Source organism: Pseudophryne corroboree, chromosome 1 (genome assembly GCF_028390025.1).
Source record: "Pseudophryne corroboree isolate aPseCor3 chromosome 1, aPseCor3.hap2, whole genome shotgun sequence".
NCBI lineage: Eukaryota > Metazoa > Chordata > Amphibia > Anura > Myobatrachidae > Pseudophryne > Pseudophryne corroboree.
The window spans coordinates 1,070,783,665-1,070,807,937 of NC_086444.1; the positions used below are offsets into that span (position 1 = coordinate 1,070,783,665).

Sequence of the window (24,273 nt, forward strand, 5' to 3'; positions counted from 1 at the left end):
CTGCTGTTTGGAAAAGACAGAGAATATGTTACATTTGTAAAAAAGGAAGGACATTTTGCCAGAAATTGTAGGAGTAGTAGGACACATAGTCAATATAGACCCCTAGACAGAGAAAACAAGCCACATTAATAAACACATAGACGGGATCAAGGGACATATAGTAAGGAATCACGAGCCATATAGAAAACACAGATTCGGTTAATGGGAAGAACGGAATAAATGTAACTTTACCCTTTTTGACAAAACTTGCTGGGGTTAAGATGAGGCATCTAAACTTTTGCTTCTTTCTCTAGCAGAAATGGCCCCTGATTAACTTAACAGGAGCTTTGTTAGATATGGTATACATATAGCGTGCTCCCACCCAGGAAGTACAAAGTATGTTGGATACCCATGAAGACTAATGTTACATTTCACTGTTCTAGATTCATGTCCATCACAGGTAGAGGAAATTATCTCACAGATACCGGGTTCCCTATGAACTTAGAATGGACAGGACACTGGATTGATGGCTGGGATAGTCCTGGTAGAGATACAACACACATAGAATTTTTTTTCAGGGGTGTAGACCTAGTAGAAAAGTCATTCCCCATAGAGCCCAATCCAGTTGTCAAATTTTATAAAATCCTCTTTGCCTCTACAAACTTATCTGTTACTAACCTCTATGTGATTTTTCTTCAAAGTTTCCTCCTCATCTCTTACGTTCACCAATAGGAGGGTACAATACATGGACCCGATTACAGTTCAAACGCCACATGCCTACTCGGTCCGTCAGAGTTCTGCCTAAATCCAGTATATCTCACCAGAACAAGGACACCAGTATTAATGCAGTGTGCCTGGTCATGCACAAAGGGTGGAGAATGAGAATACTGGTGAAGGGAGACTGTGTACAGACACCGATATGCATGATGGTGTGACAGCCTGTTGGTGAATGCCAAACCTGACATTTTTATTTTTTTATTTTTCTATTATTCCCCTCTCTTCTCTCATCCAGAGATGGTTTACTTCACACAACTGACAACACATAACAGTAAAAAATTGAAATGCAAAATTTGTGTTCCCTACAGGAAAAGGCGGTCTGGAGGTCAAAGGGGTATGGCCAGGAGTCCTCAGGACTTTGGACAGGTGGACACGGTAAGCCGGTGGCCCCCAGACCATATCTTTCAAGTCTAGCTGAGGCGGCACACGGTCTGATTCATCTGGGCAAAGAGGGTATGTGCAAGCTGGTAAGAGCCTACTGGTGTGCGCCAGGATTTTCTTCTCATGCAGGTAAGAGAGCAATGACATGTTTTACTTGCTTGAGGAAGAATATTGGTAAGACAATACCAACAGAGCCATCCCATATCCCTCTGACATATGGACCTTTTCAGGTAATACAAATCGACTTCATATAGTTACCACCCTAGAAACATAGAATTTGACGGCAGATAAGAACCACTTGGCCCATCTAGTCTGCCCCTTTTTTATTTTATCCTTAAGGCAATCTCAACCCTTTTTTTAACCTTAATTCTTTGTAAGGATATTCATATGCCTGTCCCAAGCATGTTTAAATTGCCCTACAGTCTTAGCCTCTACCACCTCTGATGGGAGGCTATTCCACTTATTCACTACCCTTTCTGTGAAGTAATTTTTCCTTAAATTTCCCCTGAACCTCCCCCCCTCCAGTCTCAATGTATGCCCTTGAGTTATAATACTTCTTTTCCTTTGAAGAATGTTTCCCTCCTGAACTTTGTTAAGACCCTTGATATATTTGAAAGTTTCTATCATGTCCCCCCTTTCCCTTCTCTCCTCCAAACTATACACGTTAAGATCTTTTAGCCTTTCCGGGTAAGTTTTGTGATGTAGGCCATGCACCATTTTAGTTGCCCTTCTTTGTACACTCTCTAATGTATTTATATCCTTCTGGAGATAGGGTCTCCAGAACTGGACACAGTATTCCAGATAGGGCCGTACCAATGACCTATACAGTGGCATTATCACTTCTTTTTTCCTGCTACTGATTCCTCTCCCTATGCAACCAAGCATCTGACTTGCCTTTCTCATTGCTTTGTTGCATTGCTTTCCTGCCTTCAAGTCACTTGAAATAGTGACTCCTAAATCTCTTTCCTCCTCAGTAGTTTCTATTATAGTACCCTTGATACTATATTTAGCCTTTGGGTTTTTGAGACCCAAGTGCATGATTTTGCATTTTTTAGCATTAAACTGTAGTTGCCACGTTCTTGACTCAAGCCTACCTAGGTCATTAATCATTTGTTTTACCCCTCCCGGTGTGTCTACCCTGTTGCATATCTTTGTATCATCTGCAAATAGGCATATCTTCCCTTCAATACCATCTGCAATGTCACCAACAAAGATATTAAAGAGAACTGGACCAAGTACAGATCCCTGGGGTACTCCACTGGTAACATTTCCCTCCATAGATTGCACTCCATTAACTACGTCTGTCTGTTTCCTATCCTGCAACCAGGTTCTTATGCATTTAACTGATTTATAATCCACCCCCAGGCTTTCAAGTTTATTTAGCAGTCTGCGATGTGGGACAGTGTCAAATGCCTTACTAAAGTCTAGATATGCTACATCTACAGCTCCCCCTTGATCTATTATTTTCGTCACAGAGTCAAAAAAGTCAATAAGATTTGTTTGGCATGATCTCCCACCAGTAAATCCATGCTGTTTTGGACCCTGTAAGTTGTTTGATTTAAGATATTCCACCCTGTAGAAACTTGAAATATGCGTTAGTATGTATCGATGTGTTTTCCAACTGGGTAGAAGCGTTCCCTGCTGCCACAAATACTGCTACGTTCACTGCAAAGAAAATTGTGCAGGAATTTGTGTGTAGATATGGTATCCTTAGAATGATTGAAAGTGATAGGGGTACCCATATTACAGATGAAGTCTTTCAGGTCATGTGCAAACTGATGGGAATTAATAGCAAGCTGCATACTCCGTACCGGCCACAGGCGAGTGCACAGGTAGAGAGAGTGAACAGCACTATTAAGAACAAGCTGAGCAAAGTGATGGCTGAAACTGGATTGCTGTGGCCAGAAGCTTTGCTACTAGTGTTGTACAGCATCAGAACCACTCCCAGGTCTCCACTTAACTTATCACCATTTGAAATTCTTTTTGGTCGACAACCTCATGTAATGATAGACCCCCAGGATGATTTGAAATGCAATAATGAAGTGACTGTGAAATATTTGGTTGGGATGAGCCAGAAGCTGAGAAATCAACAAAGAAATCTAAAGCTGGTGATCCCTGACCTACCGAACAGTAATTGTCATGACATTGAGCCTGGGGATTATGTGATGATTCGAAATTTCTTACGTTCCGGTTGCCTCATAGACAGGTGGGAAGGACCGTATCAAGTCTTGTTAACCAGCACTACAGCACTAAAGGTCGCCGAAAGAGAGACTTGGGTCCACTCGTCCTACTGCAAGAAGGTCGCTGACCCGGAGAGAACTCGTGACAAAGAGCAAGGTGAAGAGAACCTCGTATCACTAGAGTGTTTGTTCCGGGAAAGTTGAGAGGCAGGACTGTTGATCGGCACCTGAGCGCAGAGAGCAACAAGATCGAGGACGGTTGTCGCACCATTTTCTTTTTTCACCCCCCCTGCATTTTCCTTTCTTTTTCTCCTCCTTATTTTCCTTCTTTCCCCTAACGAAATGGATCTATCCCAAGAGACTGCGTTTCGGGTTCTGCTAGTAATTCTGTTTTTGATCAGGACAATTTGTTTTGGTGAGGGTCCCAGAGAGGTCGAGCAGGGATCTGGAATGGGTTCTGATGACGAGTACAAATTTGTAGGATCTCAGGAGCAGTACATCACTCGAGTAAAGGCTGGTATGAGTAAGCGCTCTGGTAGTCATGGAGCTCGGAGGCAATGTGAATATGTGACGAATATTACGTGGAATAACCAGACAATGACTTTTTCACACAGAGCTGATAGGATACCTATTGACTCTGAACTTGTACGCAAGATAGCCAACAGTGGGAGTTATTTTTGGCATAGGTATGCCCGTGGAAGCAAGACCATGTGGGTTGGAAAAGTATCGTCAGGGTATTGTGCCCATATCATCCAGCCCGATACTTGTACTGAGCAAATGAGAGAACTAGGGATCGGTTTCTTTACATGGAAAGTTTGCAATATGGTGATGTTACATTTTGTCCCCTGTGTTCTCCCAGATGATGCCTATTTTATATGTGGGAGGAAAGCGTACAAGTGGCTTGCCCCGAGCTCTGAGGGATTGTGTTATATTAGGAGAGTACTACCGGAGGTCATGACCATAACCCACGGCAAAATGAAAGACGTTCACCGCAGTGCGCAGACTCCTTATACTCATACTCACTATGAACACATCATCAAGAGACACCTCATAGATAGGGCAGAGCACGCAGCCTCTGATTTGATCCACGAATCCACCGGGATTCAGTTCCTTCTCACATTAGACATCACCTGTACTGCCAGAGGAACTATAAATTATAGGTATATCCATGCGCTAGCGAACTTGATAGATAATATCACTGAGATGTATGATGACACCTTCAGGTATACGGGAAGGGAGTTACAAGCCTACAAGAAGGAACTGATCCAGCACAGGATGGTCCTTAATTATGTTACAGCCGTGACATAATGGGTACTGTGTTAATGGGTACTGTGTTACTCTGGCAACTCAATATGGTGTGAAGTGCTGTACATATATTACGAACAGCACTGACGACCCCATGGAGATCATCGATCAGAAGATCGACGAGATCTTGCAGTTGAAGTGGGAGTTCAGGAGGAAGCACAACCTTACCTTAGCGACTGTGGGTAATGAACTGACCGGCTGGGTCTCATGGCTGAACCCACGCAAATGGTTCTCAGGGTTAGGAGAGAACCCAGAATGTCATTATGAATGTGGGGAAGTTTCTCCTTTGTATCCTGGGAGCCATCATAAGTATTGGTCTGATATTCAGGTGTGTTCAAATTCTAATGCGGCGCAAGCGCAGCACAAATTTGATGAGTCTAAGGAGCGAGGGCGCTGTTACAGCAGAAGATTTAATTTATGATCCCTCAATAGAGACAGCGTTATGATAAGGATTGCAAATTAATTTCATGGCCTGTTTCTTTCACCCGTTTTTCCTTTTCTCCCCCTCTGCCCAGATACATCCAACCGGAAAAGGCATCAGCCCTACCCAAAATGTTTATGTGAATGTATTTTTATATATGTGTCTTATCTTCATCTCTGCAACCTCCAGTTAATGGCACACATAGTCGACAGGTGATATCCACATATACTAGCACTCACATGTATCCCCCTCCATGTATCATCAACTAAATGTGCACCCCATTTGTTGGAATAAGAAGCCGAAAAGAGTTCGGTAGTGTTGGTTTGCCCATTTACAGACCTTTAATACGGGATGAGAAGGATTTAATGTATACTTTGCAATACCTCAAAGCTTATTTAGAACATATACGGCACGATGATACATGCCCCTCAGACACTGATTCATACATACATGCTTTTTACTATCCCACTAGGTCATACATTTCCCACCTACAACTCTCCCCCGATCATCCAAGCCTATGTATATATTGTATAGGTAATATTTTTCTGTTTATTGATTAGTTAGGGGCAGTTATTGATGACTGTGTATTACAGTACACACATCACGTACAAACACCACATAGATGGCCTCCTTGCGCGTACTTATTCTGCCGTGTGTGCACATATTCGCAAATTGCGTATGATTGCTCACGTGTTCGTGCGTGTTAGCGCGTGGTATGAGTAATTACGGAGGTATTTGTACTCGCATGGAAAAGCCACAAAGACATATCATATATTTAATCCATATATTGCATAAATCACCCACTGTCTGCTCATCCTTCTAATAGCATGAAGATGGTTCACACATAAATTATTCTCCCAGAAACTCTAAATACAATGTACCAGATGGCTTTACGCAAAGCTTTGACATCCTATGAAGAAGGCAAATACCTTTGGTTACCCCCATTGTTCTAGAGTTGTCCAGTATCTGTCGAAGACAATAAATACTGGATTGTCATTGTCTTATCTGAAGACAGGACAAACAGAAAGACAATATCCAGGAACCTAGGTTGACTGAAGAGAAACTCAATTAGCAATAGCTAACAAATTACAAACCAGACATTTAGAAATCTGAGACAGAAACAAATCTGCTCAAAGCGCCTAGAAATATTAATAAGTGGTTCAAACAGCAGTGGGGCGCAGCCAAAAAGGCACTGTGTATGTGCCTCTGGTAATTTATGCACAGAAGAAAGAAACTTATTATTATTTTAATAAATATATTTTATATATTTTAGTTGTCAGCTCTCCATAATTTTGGTATACTAACAACACTGTAGGCGCAGCCAATCTTTTTTCTTTCTTCTGTGCATTTAGAAATCTGAGGTAATAACATTCATAGTCTAAACTCTTGGAGATATAAATATATATATATATATATATATATATTTATATTTCCTAACAAATTGTAATAGCAGGAGTGTGTGTATATGTGTATATATATATATATATATATATATATATATATATATGTGTATATCTTGAGAATGGAAATAGATAATCATATCATGTGTCGGATCATATTGTTCAGAGTCACGTAAACATTAATCTGGTGGGTATAAGAATATTATCATATATTGCAACATTAAGTTATTAATAATACCAGATTTATGTATGATTAATGTGATGGGTTTAACTGGTCATGGGGCGGGAACTCAGATGCAAACAACAGAAATCACATCTCAAGTCTTAGCCATCGCCCACCTCTTGAGCTGACCAATGATCCCCGGTGCACAGGATATGTCCCACCCCCGAACCAATGGAAGAAGAGCACACAGTGTTTATTGTATTATGTTTTGATTCACTGTATAAAAAGCCAAGCTGCCTAGCCGGTCGGTAATCTCTCTCTCTGAAGGGTCATCTTGCCTGATAGACCTCAGCACCGGGACCGCGTGGCGCTGGCGAAACCAAACGTATGTACCATTGACTGTAGCCATTTTTCCATTGTATTGTATTGTTGTTATTGTAACCCCCTTTCAGCAATTATATGTTGGTGTGTCGGAACCCAGCATCTTAAATACAATCTGGTGTCGTGTCTCTTTTCCCTGCTAAGGTTATAAGTGTATTTCAGTCACACGTGTAGCTGCAGAGTGCTCACAGCATGTCTTTGGGTGTGTACGCACTGCGTGTACTTTGTATGGCCAGCGCAGCGTTTGTACGCAAAGTACGTACACAGTACGGGGCTTTGTACGCTAACGGTGTAAAAAGTACGTAGGCTAAGGTTTGATCACAAGCGGCCGCAGCGGCTCCATTTTAAAGTGTATTTAATGTGTTTTTAAAGTGTTGATTTTAGTCCTGTATGTAAATCGACGTTTACACTCTGAGATCCAACACATTTATAGAGAGCAGACTCACCCGCTTCATCCAGAGGACCTGGACTGACTGAGCCTAACTCACCCGCTTCATCCATCGGACCTGGAATGACTGAGCGTCGCAGACTGCTCCCCTTCCTCAATGGCTGACATCGGTAGTTACCAGCACCCAATTCAGAATACAAAATGGGTGGCCCTGTGTCAGACTGGTTTGTGAGGGAGTGCCGAACACTGGAGAGAGGAACATGGTCTGCGTTTTGATGCACAGGTAAGATCCATCCTACTGGCTGAGGATCTGTAGTTGCAGAGGGCAGGAGTGAAACTGAGCATACTCCACCATGTCGAATGTTGCTTCCACTGAACCTAGAATCCTCATACAGGCTTGAATGGAAACTCTCCGATGCTGCAGAAAAAAACTGATTGCAGGGGTAGAACCTTGTCCTCTGGCAAAAAACACAAACTGAAATCAGGAATCCAGAAATACCCCAAGTGTATCATTTCCTGTGGAGGCATCAAAGATGATTTTCGCCTATTGATCCACCAGCCGTGAGACTGCAGAAGATTCACTGTGACCTAAATGTGATCCTGTAATACCTCTGGATTCTGTGCAAAAATCAGAAGATCATCCAAATAAGGTAGTATATGGATCCCTCTGTGGCGTAGGTGCACCTCCATAACTGCCATAATCTTTGTAAACACCCGATGGGTAGTTGGTAAACCAAATGTTAACGCCTGAAACTGGAAATTATCCTCCCTTATGGCAAAGCAGAGGAAGCGCTGATAATCTGGTCTGATTGGAATATACAGATATGCATTCTGAATGTTCAAGTATGCCATGAAATACCCCTCTTCCAGTGCTAGAATAATGGACCGGAGGGACTCCATGCGAAACCTGGGAATACGAAGATATTTGTTCAGTCTCTTTAGGTTGAGTATGGGCTGGTATGAGCCATCTAGCTTCTGAACTACAACCCCTTTGAACCTGGGGTACTGGAATAATGACATTGGAGGCCTGCAGAGCTTGCAATGACTGTTGAAGTGCTTCCGCCTTTGTTATATCTCTTGGAAGTCCTGTACAAAAGAATTTCCTTGGAGGATGTTCCCAAAATGTCAGTGCGTACCCATGCAAGATGACCTTTCTGACCCATGCATCTGTTGTGGTATCTGTTCACCTTGGAGCGAAGGGTAGAAGTTGGCCTCCTACCCTGGGGTCTCCCAGGAAGAGTCCCGTCCCATCAGGCAGTGGGTTTCTCCGGCTGCTTTGCAGCTGGATGTCTGGTAGCCCAGGGTTGTTTCCTTCGGGCTTTAGAACCCTTGGAAGGAGGCTTATATCTAGAGGATGCCTGTCCACTTGCTCTACCGTGCGGGCAAAAAGAAAAGTGCAGCTGAAGACAAGAAGGCTGACTTAGATGCTGCCAGATTAGACACTATCTTGTCTAACTCCTTCCCGAACAGTGTATCAGCTGCATATGGAAGAACCTCAAGAACCTTCTTGGAACTTGCATCTGCTTGCTAAGACCATCGCCAAAGTGCCCTTCTGACCGTTTTCATGGAGTCTGCAATCTTGGATGTGCATACTCCGGTATCCATAGCTGCCATAGCTGCCTCACCCAAATAGATACATGCCCTCTGAATATTCAATACATGTGCCACTAATTCCCTTCTTCCTTTGTTTCCTGTGAGTCCAAGCTCCAACTTCTCTGCCCATTCTCCAATAGCCTTAGCCACCCAGGCTGAGGTCAGTGCAGGGTGAGTAACAGCACCAGCCTGAGAATAGGCGGATTTTAAGAAATTCTCTAGCTTCCTATCTGTGGAATCCTTTAATGAAGATGAATCCGGAAAAGGCAGCACTGAGGATCTAACCAAGCATGCCACCACATGCACATCCACCAGGGGAGGGATCTCCCACCTAGCCCTCTCCTTAGGTGGAAGAGAGTAAAAGGAAGCCACATGCTTGGATAACTGTGCCCGCTTAGCTGGCTGGGACTATGCCACTGCCAAAAGAGCCTCAAGCTGGGCCGATGAAGGAAAATAAGTAGCTACCTTCTTTTGATGTTTAAAAAGCAGAGCCTCAACCCTAGGTAATGGGTCAGCTTCTTCAATCTGAAGTACTGCTCTCACTGCCCTGACCAGTGTTTCTACATCCGTGAGGGATATGGAGTCCTCAGGAACTGTAGTGGACTCTAATAACTCTTTGAGACCACGCAAATAACCCGGTATCGATCCGGTATATTGCAGGGTCGACGTGGGTCGATGTGCAGTGTGAAAGGGTCATTCCCGAATTCCAGGGTCACCTGACCCGGTAATTCAAAGCATGAATAAAGAAGAGTTATTCCCAGGTCAGGTGCAGTGTGAATGGGTTACCCGGGTCAATACGACCCGGAACCCGTTCACTGCATAGGAAGAGGCAGCTCAGAGATGATCTCATTTCCCAGTGCCTCCTCTGCAGCCGCACCCACTCCTGATGCCGCTGTGGTCCCTGCCCCCTATGGCAACCAGACTCAGCATATTGCCGGGTCGGGATGCCAGTTCTCAGGGTCCAATGCCAGGTCGAACCCAGGAAGGACCCGTTTCCAATTCTCAGGTGTGACCCGGCATTTGTGATCTGAAAGTGGTAATAGTCAGAGCCGGCTGACCCTTGTTCTGAAAGGGACTCCTATTCCAAGTCAGGTTCCGAGTCTTCCGCTGATAAAGGAGTAAAACTCACCTCGGTAAGTGACCTGTGCCTGGATCCCTACCCAGAGACTGTGCTTCAGCTAAAATATCTGGGACATCAACTGCGTCAATGCAGAAGCCCAAGCTGGTTCATCAGGCACCTGTGCCATTGTTGGAACCTCTCGCCTTGGAACCGTAAAACACCGGTAGCACATGCCATCATTGTCTGGATCCTGTGGTGAGAGAATGTTGCAACAAACTCTGCAAGTGCGTGGCACAGGTATAGTAACCTCCTTGTCAACTCTGACTTTAGGAGGTATATTTACCCACAAAAATACTTCACGTACTGAGACCCAGCTGAGAGTGAAGCAACTGTAGTGCCACAGAATACAGCTACCCCAAACTGCAAGCAGTATGGTAGCTTATAACAATACCAGATAGTGCAGTAACACTTCAGATATTTACACCCTGCCAAGGTTTGTTCCAATATAGTGAGTGACAAAAGTAAAAATGTCACATGCATAACCCACAAGCACACAGAACTCTCAAAGTGCTAAAAGGAGTGGGCACTGGGCAGTCATACTCAACTGTCCAGCCATGTGAAGCAGGCAGGAGTCTAGCAAAGGACCTGACTCTTAGAGCAAGTTACAGGGGAGAGCTTCCTGCTCAGCATTAAAAAGGCAGTGTTCACCCTGAGGCAGGCAGTTAGCTCATGCTCCAATTGAGTCTCAGGGACAAGGGAGGTGCTACAGGCCTGGCCTTCTCCCCCTCAGGTGCTAATTTAATTTAAAGGACCTGCAATGGCCTGTAGCTTATGCCCTGGTGGTCTAGTGGCATTGCGCAGTAGCCTGTGTTCCCACCGCACCTGCCTCCAGCTGTCTCCCCACAGCGGGGATGATTGCCGCCATGTCGTGTCTCCCTGTAACAAGGAGCCGTTCACTCACCTTCCCAGTGTCCGGATGCGGCTGTGGGGTGTCCTGGAAGTGTGTGCTCCTCTTCGAGATTCCCCGTGGCGGAAGTCACAGACCCAGTCGCTGGTGCTGCTGCCACCATTGCCGGGTGTTGGTACTGCTGCTCAGTGAAAAGATAAAAACAAAACAAAACCCCCAAAACACTTCGGGGCTGAACACCAGCTCCACTCGTAATGGTGCCACTCCTGCTAGCACCAAGGAAAAAACTGGCAGGTCCGGGACGAAGGGGCAGGGTATAGGGGAAGGGGAACTGAGGCATTCTGGGAACATTTGTTTAACTCTTTGGTGCCTGCTCACGCCACACCACCAATACCCAGCGTATAAGCATCTCCTGTGCCCCCTAGTTGTTGCACAAGGAAACTATGGTAATACTCTGATACTGTAATCATCGCCTCCTTTTTTCGGTATCTTTTCAATGTATATAAATTTAATCTGCATCTATAGATATACTTTTATTCTAAATTATTTTCCGGGTAAGAGATTCATCCTGAAAGATATCATCAATAAAAATAACAACAATTTGGTATACCATGTGGATAGAAGGTGATAAGTCACTGTCTAAAAAAACAATAAAACCAAAAATCTGTAAAGGTAATTATGAAGACAGTAACAAACAATACTTATAGCATCCAGCTTCTTATTGGTCAGTTCTTATGGAGGCTGAAGCCATTCAAAGACACGAAAACATCAACTATCCACTAGTCAAATAAAATGGGAAATGGCCAAATAGGTTAGTTTGTGTTTAAGAAATTGTGGCCTAAATGTATTAAGCCTTAACAAGTGATAAATTGGAGACAAAGGGGCAGATGTATTAACCTGTAGAAGGCATAAGGAAGTGATAAAGCAGTGATAAAGCAGTGTTAAGTGCAAGGTGATAATGCACCAGCCAATCAGCTCCTAACTGTTATTTTACATATGGGAGCTGATTGGCTGGTGTGTTTATCACCTTGCATTTATCACTGGTTTATCACTTCCTTATGCGTTCTCCAGGTTAATACATCTGCCCCAAAGAGTGATAAATGTCCAGCCAACCAGCTTCTGTCATTTTTCAAACACAGCCTGTAACATGGAAGTTAGGAAGCTGATTGGCTGGTCATTTATCACTCTTTATCAGTCTCCACTTTATCACTTGTTAAGGCTTAATACATTTGGGCCTCTGTTTCATAGAAGCAAAGGCGCAGTATAAACTCGCTCTCTGATTAGCATGTGTCAGTTACAACTTGCAGCTTAAGGAACAGCATTCACACTCATAAGAAGTATGAGACTGGATGTTACCTGGACTTTGTTCATTTCCAGTTTGTTTTTCTCGTTACTTGCTTTCTCTGCCTTTTCTGCTGCCTTCTTCTGAAGCTGAGGACCTTTTCCAAAGAAGATGTAGTTCACAAAAGCATATTCCAGCAACGCCAAGAACACAAACACAAAACATCCCATTAAATAGATGTCTATAGCCTTCACATAAGGGATCTTTGGTAGGGTCTCTCTGAGATGAGTACTGATAGTAGTCATTGTCAGCACAGTAGTTATTCCTGTAACACAATATGTAAGTGTAGAATATATTATATACAGGTTTGGAGAATCTGTTTCTACTTTGCTTGCACAGAGTGATTGCACTAAATAGTATAGAATATCAGGGATCTCATAGGAACTTGTGCAAGGTCAACAAACTTCTTGCAGCGCTTACATTGGTATACACAAGTTGTCTGTCTATGGATGTGAAACAAGAGCTTCTTCCAGAGACAGCAAATTGTATTAACTCGAATAAACAACCTCTCTCAAGTGGTAGAAGACCAATATATTGGATGTAATAATAATAATAATTAGATTGTAAGCTCTCATCTCTCGTGTGCTTTCCTTCCCTCACTAGTTCACTTCCCTCCCCACCAGACCACAATGGCACCAAATAACTGGATTCAACAGCCCACGTGCTAACTCTGTGGGTATTATGACGGCATATAATGCCTATAATACATACATTGCCTATAATCCCATCTTCTGCAATGTTTTGTACTGTAAATCTTTTTTTTATCTTGTTCGCACTGTTTCTGCTTATGTACTTTGTAATGCACAATAATTAAAACAAGGAAACTTTTCGTATGTGTTTTAATAAACCCGGTTATGTATCAAAATTAATGTGAGTTGCAAAAAGAGCAATTTTGAATAATTCATGGGCATTCAGGGATATGTGTTCCTTGTTGAAAAGCAAAGAAGCCAAATGGAATACTTTGAAAAACATTTTGAATAAGTATTCTTCTAGGCCATACAACCTATATATACCACCAGAGGCGTCGCTTTGCCTCTTTACACCCAGTGCAGTGGGTAAAAAAGGGGGGCATGGCTTCATGGGATTGGGGCGTGGCTTTACAGGTTGGGGGCGTGGCTTCACTGGACAGGGGCCTGGCTAGCTCTCCCGACCCTCATTTTCATCACGCCGGGGTCCGGGAGGAGCGGACTGCCTCGGGGAGAGCTCTTTCTGCAGTGCCGGCTCCTGCTCAGTGACAGGAGTCGGGTTTCTGCGCTATAATGTTACAGTGCAGCACCTGGCTCCTGTCGCTGAGCAGGAGCCGTCACTTTGGTGTCACCCCTCGGCGGGTGACACCCAGGTGTGGGCCGCACCACCCGCACCCCCCTTCTGACGCCAGTGCATATAACTCAGGGTAATAAATGTTTTAGGCTTAAAAGAATACAAATGTGGCTAAAAAAAATAGTATTTGAAGTAATAAAGGAAAAGAATATGCTACAGAATTCAGCAGCTGTAAAGATTCTCCAGGTTATGGTATATTTTGTAAAATCATTTCCCCTCTTCATCTACCATTGGATTAATATGGAAATCTAATGCAGGACCCCAGTGATTGCTCTTCCTCAGTTGTCCCATCCACAGGTTCCCGATACCAAAGGAAAGAATAGGGCAGGCAAGTTCTAATATTGTTTTATTCATATGATATACACACAGGGGTTTCATGTAATTCAGTCTAATGGTGTAAAGAGAGAGGGAAGCATGGAACTGCACTGCACTAACCCTGTCTATAACTTTGCTTCATAATAGGTATATTCTAGCGGTGGCAAACGCAGGATTTCTAGAGGGGGGTTTCGAAATGCAGTCCACAATCTCCCACTCTGCAGTAGTCTGGGGGTGAGGTGGAGCCTGGACTTTAATGTAATCATCTGTCTTTTTTATACACTGGATTCTGTATATAATACAGTATTAATATTTAATATTATAGATGGTCTCTAATATAGGCTGTATCAAACATTTAACTAATATTAATAAGAGGTCAGGACAAAGTTAAACATACCATAATAACAGTAGCGGATCTTGCCACGGGCAAGCAGGACTTTTGCCCGGGGCGCCGCCTTCCGGAGGGCGCCGCACCATGGCAAGATCCGCTGCTGCTGTACCCCCCGCTGCCCACTCTGTCCCGCTGCCGCTGCCCGCTGTGAAGGGAACCTAGACGCTACGCATCTAGTTTCCCTTCGTGGAGCGGACCTTTACTGTAATGATGTGCGGTGCGCGTTGACGTCATCGCTCACCGCATAGCAAAGGTCCTCTCCACGAAGGGAACTAGACGCTACGCGTCTAGTTTCCTTTCGTGGAGAGGACCTTTCCTGTGCGGTGCATGATGACGTCATCGCGCACCGCACATCATTTCAGCGGCGCTACTACTGTACAGGGGGCGTTACTGACCATGCCCCCTGTATGAAGCCACGACCCTATTGCCGCCAGGGCGCAAAAAGCCCCTGAACCGGCCCTGCATAATAAATAAATACACAAAAATAATAGAACCAGTACTGCACTTTCTAAGCACACGTTCTCCCACCTCATGGTTAGGCTCCTGTCTCTTCTTCCTGGCAACTACTCTCTGGTTTGATGCACTGGCTGAGGACTCAGATCCACACACAGAGCAAACTTGATAGAAGAAGCTGCTACCATTGGACATGTGCAGCAGCTCTGCTCAGTCCCTTAAACTGCATGCTGTGGTGGCAGCTCTAGTAATCGTATTATATACCATTGCAATTATTGTCATAATTTGAGCCACTTGCCAAAAGGGAGGGGGTTTCTGGGCAACCCCTGCGTTAGCCTATGCCTAGGGATAAGAGTGGGCAGGGAATACCAGCTTGCTTACAGACAGTGCTGGATTGTAATGTTAGAATAAAGTAATTGCTTTACATAAAGTATTTGTGTATACAGTATACTGTATGTGTGTTTGTATGTATGTGTATATGAATTTGTTTCTTTTGAAATCCATATAAAAACAGCTGTTTTACCCAGCATTGCCCGGGCAAGTTCGTTACTTGGAGGAATATTCAAGGGTTTGAAGAAGACAAAGTTATGGACTCTAGAATGACATCACACAGACGTTACAAGCAAAGCATCTTACATTAAGTATTTATTATGTCCTATTATTATAGGCCTAAATTCATTTTTTTTATTGTCATTTCTGCTGCGGGGTACACTGGGCTCCACAAGGACTAACATCGGGGTGTAGAGTAGGATCTTGATCTGAGGCACCAACAGGCTCAAAGCTTTGACTGTTCCCAAGATGCACAGCGCCGCCTCCTCTATAGCCCCGTCTCCGTGCACAGGAGCTCAGTTTGTAAGTTGGTGCCATGCAGTTAGCAGGCATAAAACAGGGGGGCCCTGTTGTATGCCTGCCCTAAGAAAAGCTATTTTTCAGAAGAAAAAAGAATAGTTGAAGATCATACTTTCACTCAGGGTGTGTTGCGGATTCAGCCTCCTAATGTACCCACCCGTGGCCCCTCCGGATCTGTCGGTGGTTCTGGAGGCCTTGCAAGAGTCTCCGTTTGAACCTCTTGCGTCTGCAGACCTTAAGTGGCTTTCCCTTAAGGTTTTATTTTTGCTAGCTCTCGCGTCAGCTAGATGGGTCTCGTACTTGGGTGCCTTATCCTGTAAGTCCCCCTATCTGATTTTTCACCGTCACTGGGCGGTTCTTAGAACGCATCCGGGTTATCTACCCATGGTGGTGTCTTCCTTCCGCCTTAATCAGGAGATTGTGGTTCCGGCATTTAGTTCTCCTGAGTTGTCTTCCAAAGAGCGGTCTTTGGATGTGGTACGGGCTCTCCGTATCTATGTGAAGAGAACTGCCTCCATTAGGAAGTCTGATTCTCTCTTTGTGCTGTTTGGATTTCACAAACGTGGCTGGCCTGCAAACAAGCAGACCTTGGCCAGATGGATTAGAATGGTGATTGCACATGCTTATGTACAGGCTGGTCTGCCAGCTCCTGCTAAAATCAAAGCCCATTCTACTCGGTCTGTTGGACCTTCTTGGGCAGCATGCCATGGTGCGACCCTTGAACAATTGTGCAAGGCGGCTACGTGGTCCTCAGTGAACACATTCATAAGGTTCTATGCCTTCGATACTTCCGCCTCCCAGGATGCTTCCTTTGGACACCGGGTTCTTGTGCCCGCTGCAGTGCGTCCCCTCCCATAAGGAACTGCTTTAGGACATCCCCGATGTTAATCCTTGTGGAGCCCAGTGTACCCCGCAGCAGAAAGCGAGATTTATGGTAAGAACTTACCATTGTTAAATCTCTTTCTGCGAGGTACACTGGGCTCCACAAGGCGCCCACCCTGACGCACTTAGCTTCTTTGGGTTGGTATGGCATTAGCCGCTGATACCCACTCCTGTAGTGAGAGTGTGGTGTTTGTGGTTACTAACGATTGTCGTCTCTGGTACCTGCTACTGCATTGGACTGGTTAACGAAACTGAGCTCCTGTGCACGGAGGCGGGGTTATAGAGGAGGTGGTGCTGTGCATCTTGGGAACAGTCAAAGCTTTGAGCCTGTTGGTGCCTCGGATCAAGATCATACTCTACACCCCGATGTTAATCCTTGTGGAGCCCAGTGTACCTCGCAGAAAGAGATTTAACAACGGTATGTTCTTACCATAAATCTCGTCTTTTAGAATGTAGGGGATTTTGTATGTGGACATCTGAGTGATGATTAAAGTAATATTCTGAAGAACAAGAGCAATAGTAGTACAGTTCACCTATTACTGTGAAGATCTGAATGAAATTAAAAGGGCTGTCCCTAAACTGGCATGTGTCATAACTGTACGCTCACGTGTGACTTAGTGATAGCACTACAGATCTTCTCATTATGGGGCAGATGTATTAACCTGGAGAAGGCATAATGAAGTGATAAACCAGTGATATGTGCAAGGTGATAAAGGCACCAGCCAATCAGCTCCAATATGTAAATTAACAGTTAGGATCTGATTGGCTGCTACCTTTATCACCTTGCACATATCACTGGTTTATCACTTCCTTATGCCGTCTCCAGGTTAATACATATGCCCCTATGTGCTTTACATGGATCGGCCCGAGCTGCACATGCGCACTGGAGTTGGTACGGCAGTATCTCTAAAAGTGAATGTGAACAGTGATCCTGGAGGCAGAACAGTGAATGCTTGTAGCTGCATGTAATCTGCAAGATGGCAGTGCTATGGAACTCAAGGTACAAGGACTGTGCCAAAAGTTCTTCTAAAACAGATCCCAACATCTCCAAAGGATTTCCTTGTAATGTGGAGCCGCTTTCAATTTATCTGCATTGTGAGGTCTGGCAGCTGTTTTGAATAGCAGTCTACTCCATTCTGAAGTTCTGTGTTAAGCAATTCCATACTTACTGCTGTGCACCACATTGCCTGAAATCCGTGTTTCTGTTTTGTATATATTATTCACTGGAGCTTAGTATCTCTTTGATACTTTTACGTGACCTTATTATCTCTCTGATACAAACTGACTGCACTGCAGATCTCTATATTATGTGCTGTGTGTGTGTGGTGGGTTATGAGTCTCGCATGCACCTTGGAGTTGGTACATTGAAAATTAGAATGTGAGTGGGAGCTATGGGAAGACACATAGCCTGCAGATGTGTCCTCATACATTCTGCCTCAATACACCATGTAGCGGGAGATGCCTGGCGTGAGTGAGCTGACAGGTCCCGTGCAACTCCATTAATGTCAGACATCTTTTTATGCCAAAAATGCATCTTATTCACATCGCTATGTGAATAAGACACACAAATAGATTCTGCTGATTAATGGAGCGGCACGCCTATATTCTCACGGCGTGGCATGACTGGGCTGTTAAATGTGCAGGGAGTCTAGATGTAAGCAGACATATCTGTATGTTCTAACACGGCCTCTAAATTATTCTTATGCCAATTGTCAAGTCAATTGATTCAAAGGTTTGGCCATGATTAAGCAACAAACATTCATTTTATTTAAATATATTAATAGGGATAGGAATTACCTAGTGCAACTCTTGCAGCAGATGCGTCATAGTTGATCCAGAAAGATACCCAGGACAGAATAGTGATGAGTGTAGAAGGCATGTATGTTTGTAAGATGAAGTAGCCAATATTTCTTTTAAGTCGAAAACTCAATGACAGTCGAGGATAAGAACCTGAGGGGAAAAACACACAAATGTAAACCCATGGTGCCAAAGTTTATGCCAAGACCACTATGTTTTGGGTTCTTACCAGTGGAAAACACAACTTTTTTTGAAACCATTTTGTAATCAACAATTGAAAACTGAGGCAGCTCAATCTTCTCAACTCCTGTGATTGCTTTGTCTCCTCCATTCCAGTAGAATTCTATGTCATCTGTTGTATAGCCATCTGCAAAATAAAGTCACACAATTACCATTGATATACTTGCGCTAGGGAGTGAGACTAGACAATTCATTTTCTTGGATGAATGGCCAACTTTAGGCCAAGGCAAATCTTTTTCAAAACCTCTGATTTCACTGTGGCCCATGGCCAGTGATGCCAAGAGGGGAGGCAGGTACTATTTACCTGGGCCCAGGTCTGATGGAGGTGCCCAGTGGGGGTCCAAGTCCTCCCCCTCCCTTACCTGGCAGCAACAGCTCTTCTCCTCAGCCTAGAACATACTGCTGTGTGCTGGGCTGCAGTGGGACCAGGGAGGCGCTTAAAGTACTATTTTTTCTGTAGTTTTTCTCTAAGTGTGTAGGACCACACCTCCTCCAATTGGGCCACGCCCCCTTAAAAGTAACTGGGCCTTGCCAGACTCTATACTGCTCTGCCCGTGGCCATAAACCTAACACACACACACACACACACACACACACACACACACACACACACACACACACACACACACACACACACACACACGTCCAATGAAATTGAATATTACACCACCAATATAATTTAGCAACATTAAATGCTTATTTTGAACTCAACTTGGATCAAGAGGTGGAGTGCCGTCCCTTTCATTTTATATAAGATTACACAAGCTTTTTGTGTCGAACAGAATGCCAGGGCTTAGTGTATTTATTTATCAGCTGTGGACTGAATGCTGGACTTTGTTCTAATATATATATTGTGGCAGTATGAAGGTAAATTGCACTATTGTCTCATGGATTCAGTGTGGAGCTGAAGGGATCACACACAGGGAAAAAATGGTGGGTGTGACCACACCTAGAGGCTGCCCTTTGCACAGAGCCCAGGTGGGGATAGAGGGAGTACTTCAGATCTGATCGCAGTAGCAAATCTATTAGCTAATAGGTAAATCATTCTGAGTTGATCGCTCGCTAGCAGTTTTTAGCAGCAGTGCAAACGCTATGCCGCCTCCCACTGGGAGTGTATTTTAGCTTAGCAGAAGTGCGAACGAAAGGATTGCACAGAGGCTACAAAATAATGTTGTGCAGTTTCAGAGTAGCTTCAGACCTACTCAGCGCTTACGATGACTTCAGACTATTCAGTTCCTGTTTTGACGTCATGAACACGCCCTGCGCTCACCCAGCCACGCCTGCGTTTTTCCTGGCATGCCTGCGTTTTTTCCAAACACTCCCTGAAAACGGTCAGTTGACACTCAGAAATGCCCACTTCATGTCAATCACTCTGCGGCCGGCAGTGCGACTGAAAAGCTTCGCTAGACCTTGTGTGAAACTACATTGGCCGTTGTGAAAGTACGTCGCGCGCGTGCATTGCGCCGCATAAGCGTGCGCAGAAGTGCCCTTTTTTTTGCATCATCGCTGCACAGCGAACATTTTCTGCTAGCGAACAACTCGGAATGACCCCCCATGTGCACTGCAGGTGGAGCAAATGTAACGTGCAGAGAGAGAGTTAGCTTTGGGTGTTTCTGTGCAGGGTAAATACTGGCTGCTTTATTTTTACACTGCAATTTAGATTTCAGTTTGAACACACCACACCCAAATCTAACTCTCTCTGAACATGTTATATCTGCCTCCCCTGCAGTGCACATGGGCCCTCATTCCGAGTTGTTCGCTCGCAAAGCGATTTTAGCAGAGTTGCTCACGCTAAGCCGCCGCCTACTGGGAGTGAATCTTAGCATCTTAAAAATGCGAACGATGTATTCGCAATATTGCGATTACACACCTCGTAGCAGTTTCTGAGTAGCTTCAGACTTACTCGGCATCTGCGATCAGTTCAGTGCTTGTCGTTCCTGGTTTGACGTCACAAACACACCCAGCGTTCGCCCAGACACTCCTCCGTTTCTCCGGCCACTCCTGCGTTTTTTCCGGAAACGGTAGCGTTTTTTCCCACACGCCCATAAAACGGCCTGTTTCCGCCCAGTAACACCCATTTCCTGTCAATCACATTACGATCGCCAGAACGATGAAAAAGCCGTGAGTAAAATTACTAAGTGCATAGCAAATTTACTTGGCGCAGTCGCAGTGCGGACATTGCGCATGCGCATTAAGCGGAAAATCGCTGCGATGCGAAGATTTTTACCGAGCGAACAACTCGGAATGAGGGCCATGGTTTTGCCCATTTGCTAACAAATTTGCTGCTGCGATCAGATCTAAATTACTGTAGGCCCAGAGTTAGACAGTCCAGGTGGGATTGCAGTAAGAAACCAGTGTGTGCTTGGGAAGCCACTGGAGGCATGAACCCTGTTTTTTATCTGCAGGAGACAGGGTGAACTAGAAAAATCTGACACTGCATTGTGGAAGCTGTGGCAGCCAGCCAAGCCAGGCCAAAGCAGACTGTGAGACTTTGTCACTCTATGGGGGATATTCAATTTGCCCCGAAGAGACATCAGGAGTAAAAACCCCCGATGTTTCTTCGGGTGCTGCAGTCGGGCTATTTGATTAGTTTGGCCGGTAACAAGTGCATTTACACCCATAAACACACAGGTTCAGTGAAACCTGTGTGTTTTCGGGTGAAATGGATCCGAAAACGGGGCTGTTAGGCCTGTTATTGGGGATTTTGCTTAGCAAAATCCCTGATAAGTCGCGGCATGCGCCGGCTTATCGGGGCTAATTAGATAGCCTCCTGGCGGCGAAACATTACACCCGACTTGCTGTCGGGGTAATTAAATATCGGTGTATGAGAGAGAATTTTTCATTTGCAGACTAGCTGCCCTGTTAGATGGGGGCAAGCAGTGAGGTGCTGCCCTTAATAGGGGCTAGGCTGTTTGTTGTTTTGTTACAGTTATTATGCTGCCAGTAGAGCACCATTTAATTATTTACCTGGAAAACCTTTGTTTGGATCCTGATTAAGCACTCAGACACTGCACCAATACACCACTCTACCAATCTATTTACCCCATATCAAACATCTGTGGTGCAGGGTCCATATACAAGTAAGGTGGCAGGGGCCCCTGATGAAAACTGCATTAGAGCAGTTGAAACAGGCTGTTGGGTCCTGCTGCCATTTTACACACGTTGTTTATAATGGAACTGTAATAAATCTACTCTCTTTGCTCTTGATTATCCTGAGTGCTGGTTCTGCAAGGAAGTGAGTGTAATAAATATATATATATATATATATATATATACACAACAACAAACATTTTCTCTTGCGTTGGAAGCAGCAGCTCACAGTGGACCCCTGTTAGCGGGATCAAAATTATGTAGAAGTATGGAAATCAGAGGGCGCTATGACTTCAAATTTATTTGTCCATAAATAAGTTATATAAGTCCATATAAATTGTTTTGAAGACAAGTGTCCCTGTGTATGAATACATTCTTGCAGGACTTGATTGGAATCCCAACCTAGGAACATTGTTGGATGGCACTTTTTACCAACTCATGATTAGACTCTTCCAAGTAATTATCTTTTAAACCCTACGTATTTCGTCTTACACACAGGACTTCTTCAGGGGTAACATCTAAATACAGGCAAGGTGAATAACTGTAATTACCACCAATGAGGTTGTCATTATATATAGTAGGTCTATATAGTCAAGGTGTAAAAATGGTTACATATTCCACCAACAAGAAATACTGCCTTCAAGCAAGCACAATTGGGCCACAGACTTGTGTCAAAGGGGAAAACCCTAATGATGGCCACTGGTAAGACACGCTCACTTGGAAAGAATACAAATAAATCTTTCTGAGGGCATATATACCAGTGAAGATCCTGCTCCTCCTGTAGCTGCAGTAGAATGGGTCAAGTTGGGAAGTCTGCACAATCTAATATACACTCCTCACTTTCTTACACTGGGTCCCCCCTGTCTTAAGTGCCCCAGGCACACCCACTGGTTAATCCAGCCCTGATGCAAGGGGAGCAAATACATATATATTTTTTCGGTGCAGGGCAAATACTGGCTGCTTTTGCATGTAGCCCATAAATGTTAGACAGCTTTAACCCTGTAATTTAGATTTCAGTTTGAACATACCCCACCCAAATCTACATCTCTCTACTCATGTTACATCTGCCCACCTGCAGTGCAACATAGTTTTTCCCAGTTGCTTGCTTTTGTGGTTTACTTATCAGGCCCAAATACGGCTTGAGTAAGATTATTCAGTTAATATAATAAGCACCTAGTACCAATGCTTATGAATATTTATATTATTGGATTTGGACATTGTATGTTTAATGCTACATTTACAAATAACTCTTTTCCCAAGTAGTTACAATGTTTTATTTGCTGATTCTCTCTAGTTAAAATGCCAGCCTTTCAACAATACATTATTTTTAATACTTAAAAGCAATTTGAACCTTTGTGACTTGTATAGGCTTCCTTAGTTATAGCAGGAAGTTTCCTTGGTAATTCAATTACAGTATGACGTCAGCGCAGCCTCATCTGGGATGGGCTCTGGGCACTCACTTATAAGTGGTGGTGCATATTTAGGGAAAGCATGTTTCTATTTAATTTTGTAATCTTGACGGAAGAATGAGCAAAAAAATAAAATAAATATATATATATATATATATATATATACTGTATATTATATCAATAAAGTTGTACTTGATTTCTTTCTTCAGTCTGTTATTTAAAAAAAAGACATTAATTTCTTCAGATTTAAGAGAAGGAAGAGCATAATCTGTATTTCAAGGGGTTACTCACCTACAATCATCACTTTTGCAGCAGGATTTAATGTGGCGATTGTAAACACGCCCATGTATTTCCTTTACAAAAACACCACTTCAAATCCTATGGCAGTTTTGCCATAGGATTTAAAGTGGCGTTTTTGTAAAGGAAACCTTTACAAAACCTTTACCTGATAGGTAAATAAACCGATCCGTGTCATCCATGCACAGTGTCAGTTTCCCAGAATATGCTAGCGATGTAACTTCCAGACAGGATTAAACATGATAGAAAATCACTTTCATGTTCATTGTCATTTTATCACTTAATAAAATGTATAATGTTCACTCTTTGTATATGAATGACATTGATAGGAAAACTGCTTGTTGCTCAGAAGTGCTTGTAATTTGCCAGTGACATTCTAGCTGTTTCTGTTTGCACATTTCACGTTGCCATGTGTGGCGATGTGTGATGAGATCCTGGACCACCAGAAGTGCTGTGTAAGCCATGAATGACAATCTGTAACATTAGAGGCACAGATGGTCATCTTGAATTCCGCTGTCCTCTCTGCCTCATGCCCTCCTTTGGGTGCAACAGAACATACCATTTGTGCATTTGCAGCTGCATGATACATAAATGCCTTCTGTTGCCTGATTCTTTATGTGTTGACAAAGACAATCATATTCTTCTGTTTACATTGGGGCTTGCTGCATTGTGAAAAATACTTTGAGGACAGCATGGGCTATCTACTGATCCTCACCCCAAGGAAGCTGGAAGTGTCCATATATTTGTCTTTTTCCTTACTGAGGTTGCTTCAGATGTCTCTGGATAGCCCAGTTCTTGTCAGTGACAATCTGTAGCTGGGAACGGCATTATAGAACTATGGTATAACTTATACTCTATCTGCATTGTACAGAATTGATTTGAATGAATTTTCTATTATATTTGATACATTTACATTTGAAATATGGGAGAAGGTTGAGTATAGGAATTTTTTT

At 43.8% G+C, this 24,273-nt stretch overlaps 1 protein-coding gene across 1 annotated transcript in view; it reads right to left on the bottom strand.

Annotated features, from left to right (window-relative positions):
* The window catches only part of GABRB1 (gamma-aminobutyric acid type A receptor subunit beta1), a 960,679-nt gene that overhangs the window by 8,558 nt on the left and 927,848 nt on the right, over positions 1-24,273 (bottom strand). The window contains 3 exon segments of the mRNA XM_063920977.1: positions 12,292-12,542; positions 18,285-18,437; positions 18,514-18,651. Coding sequence (XP_063777047.1) covers positions 12,292-12,542; positions 18,285-18,437; positions 18,514-18,651 — 542 coding nt within the window.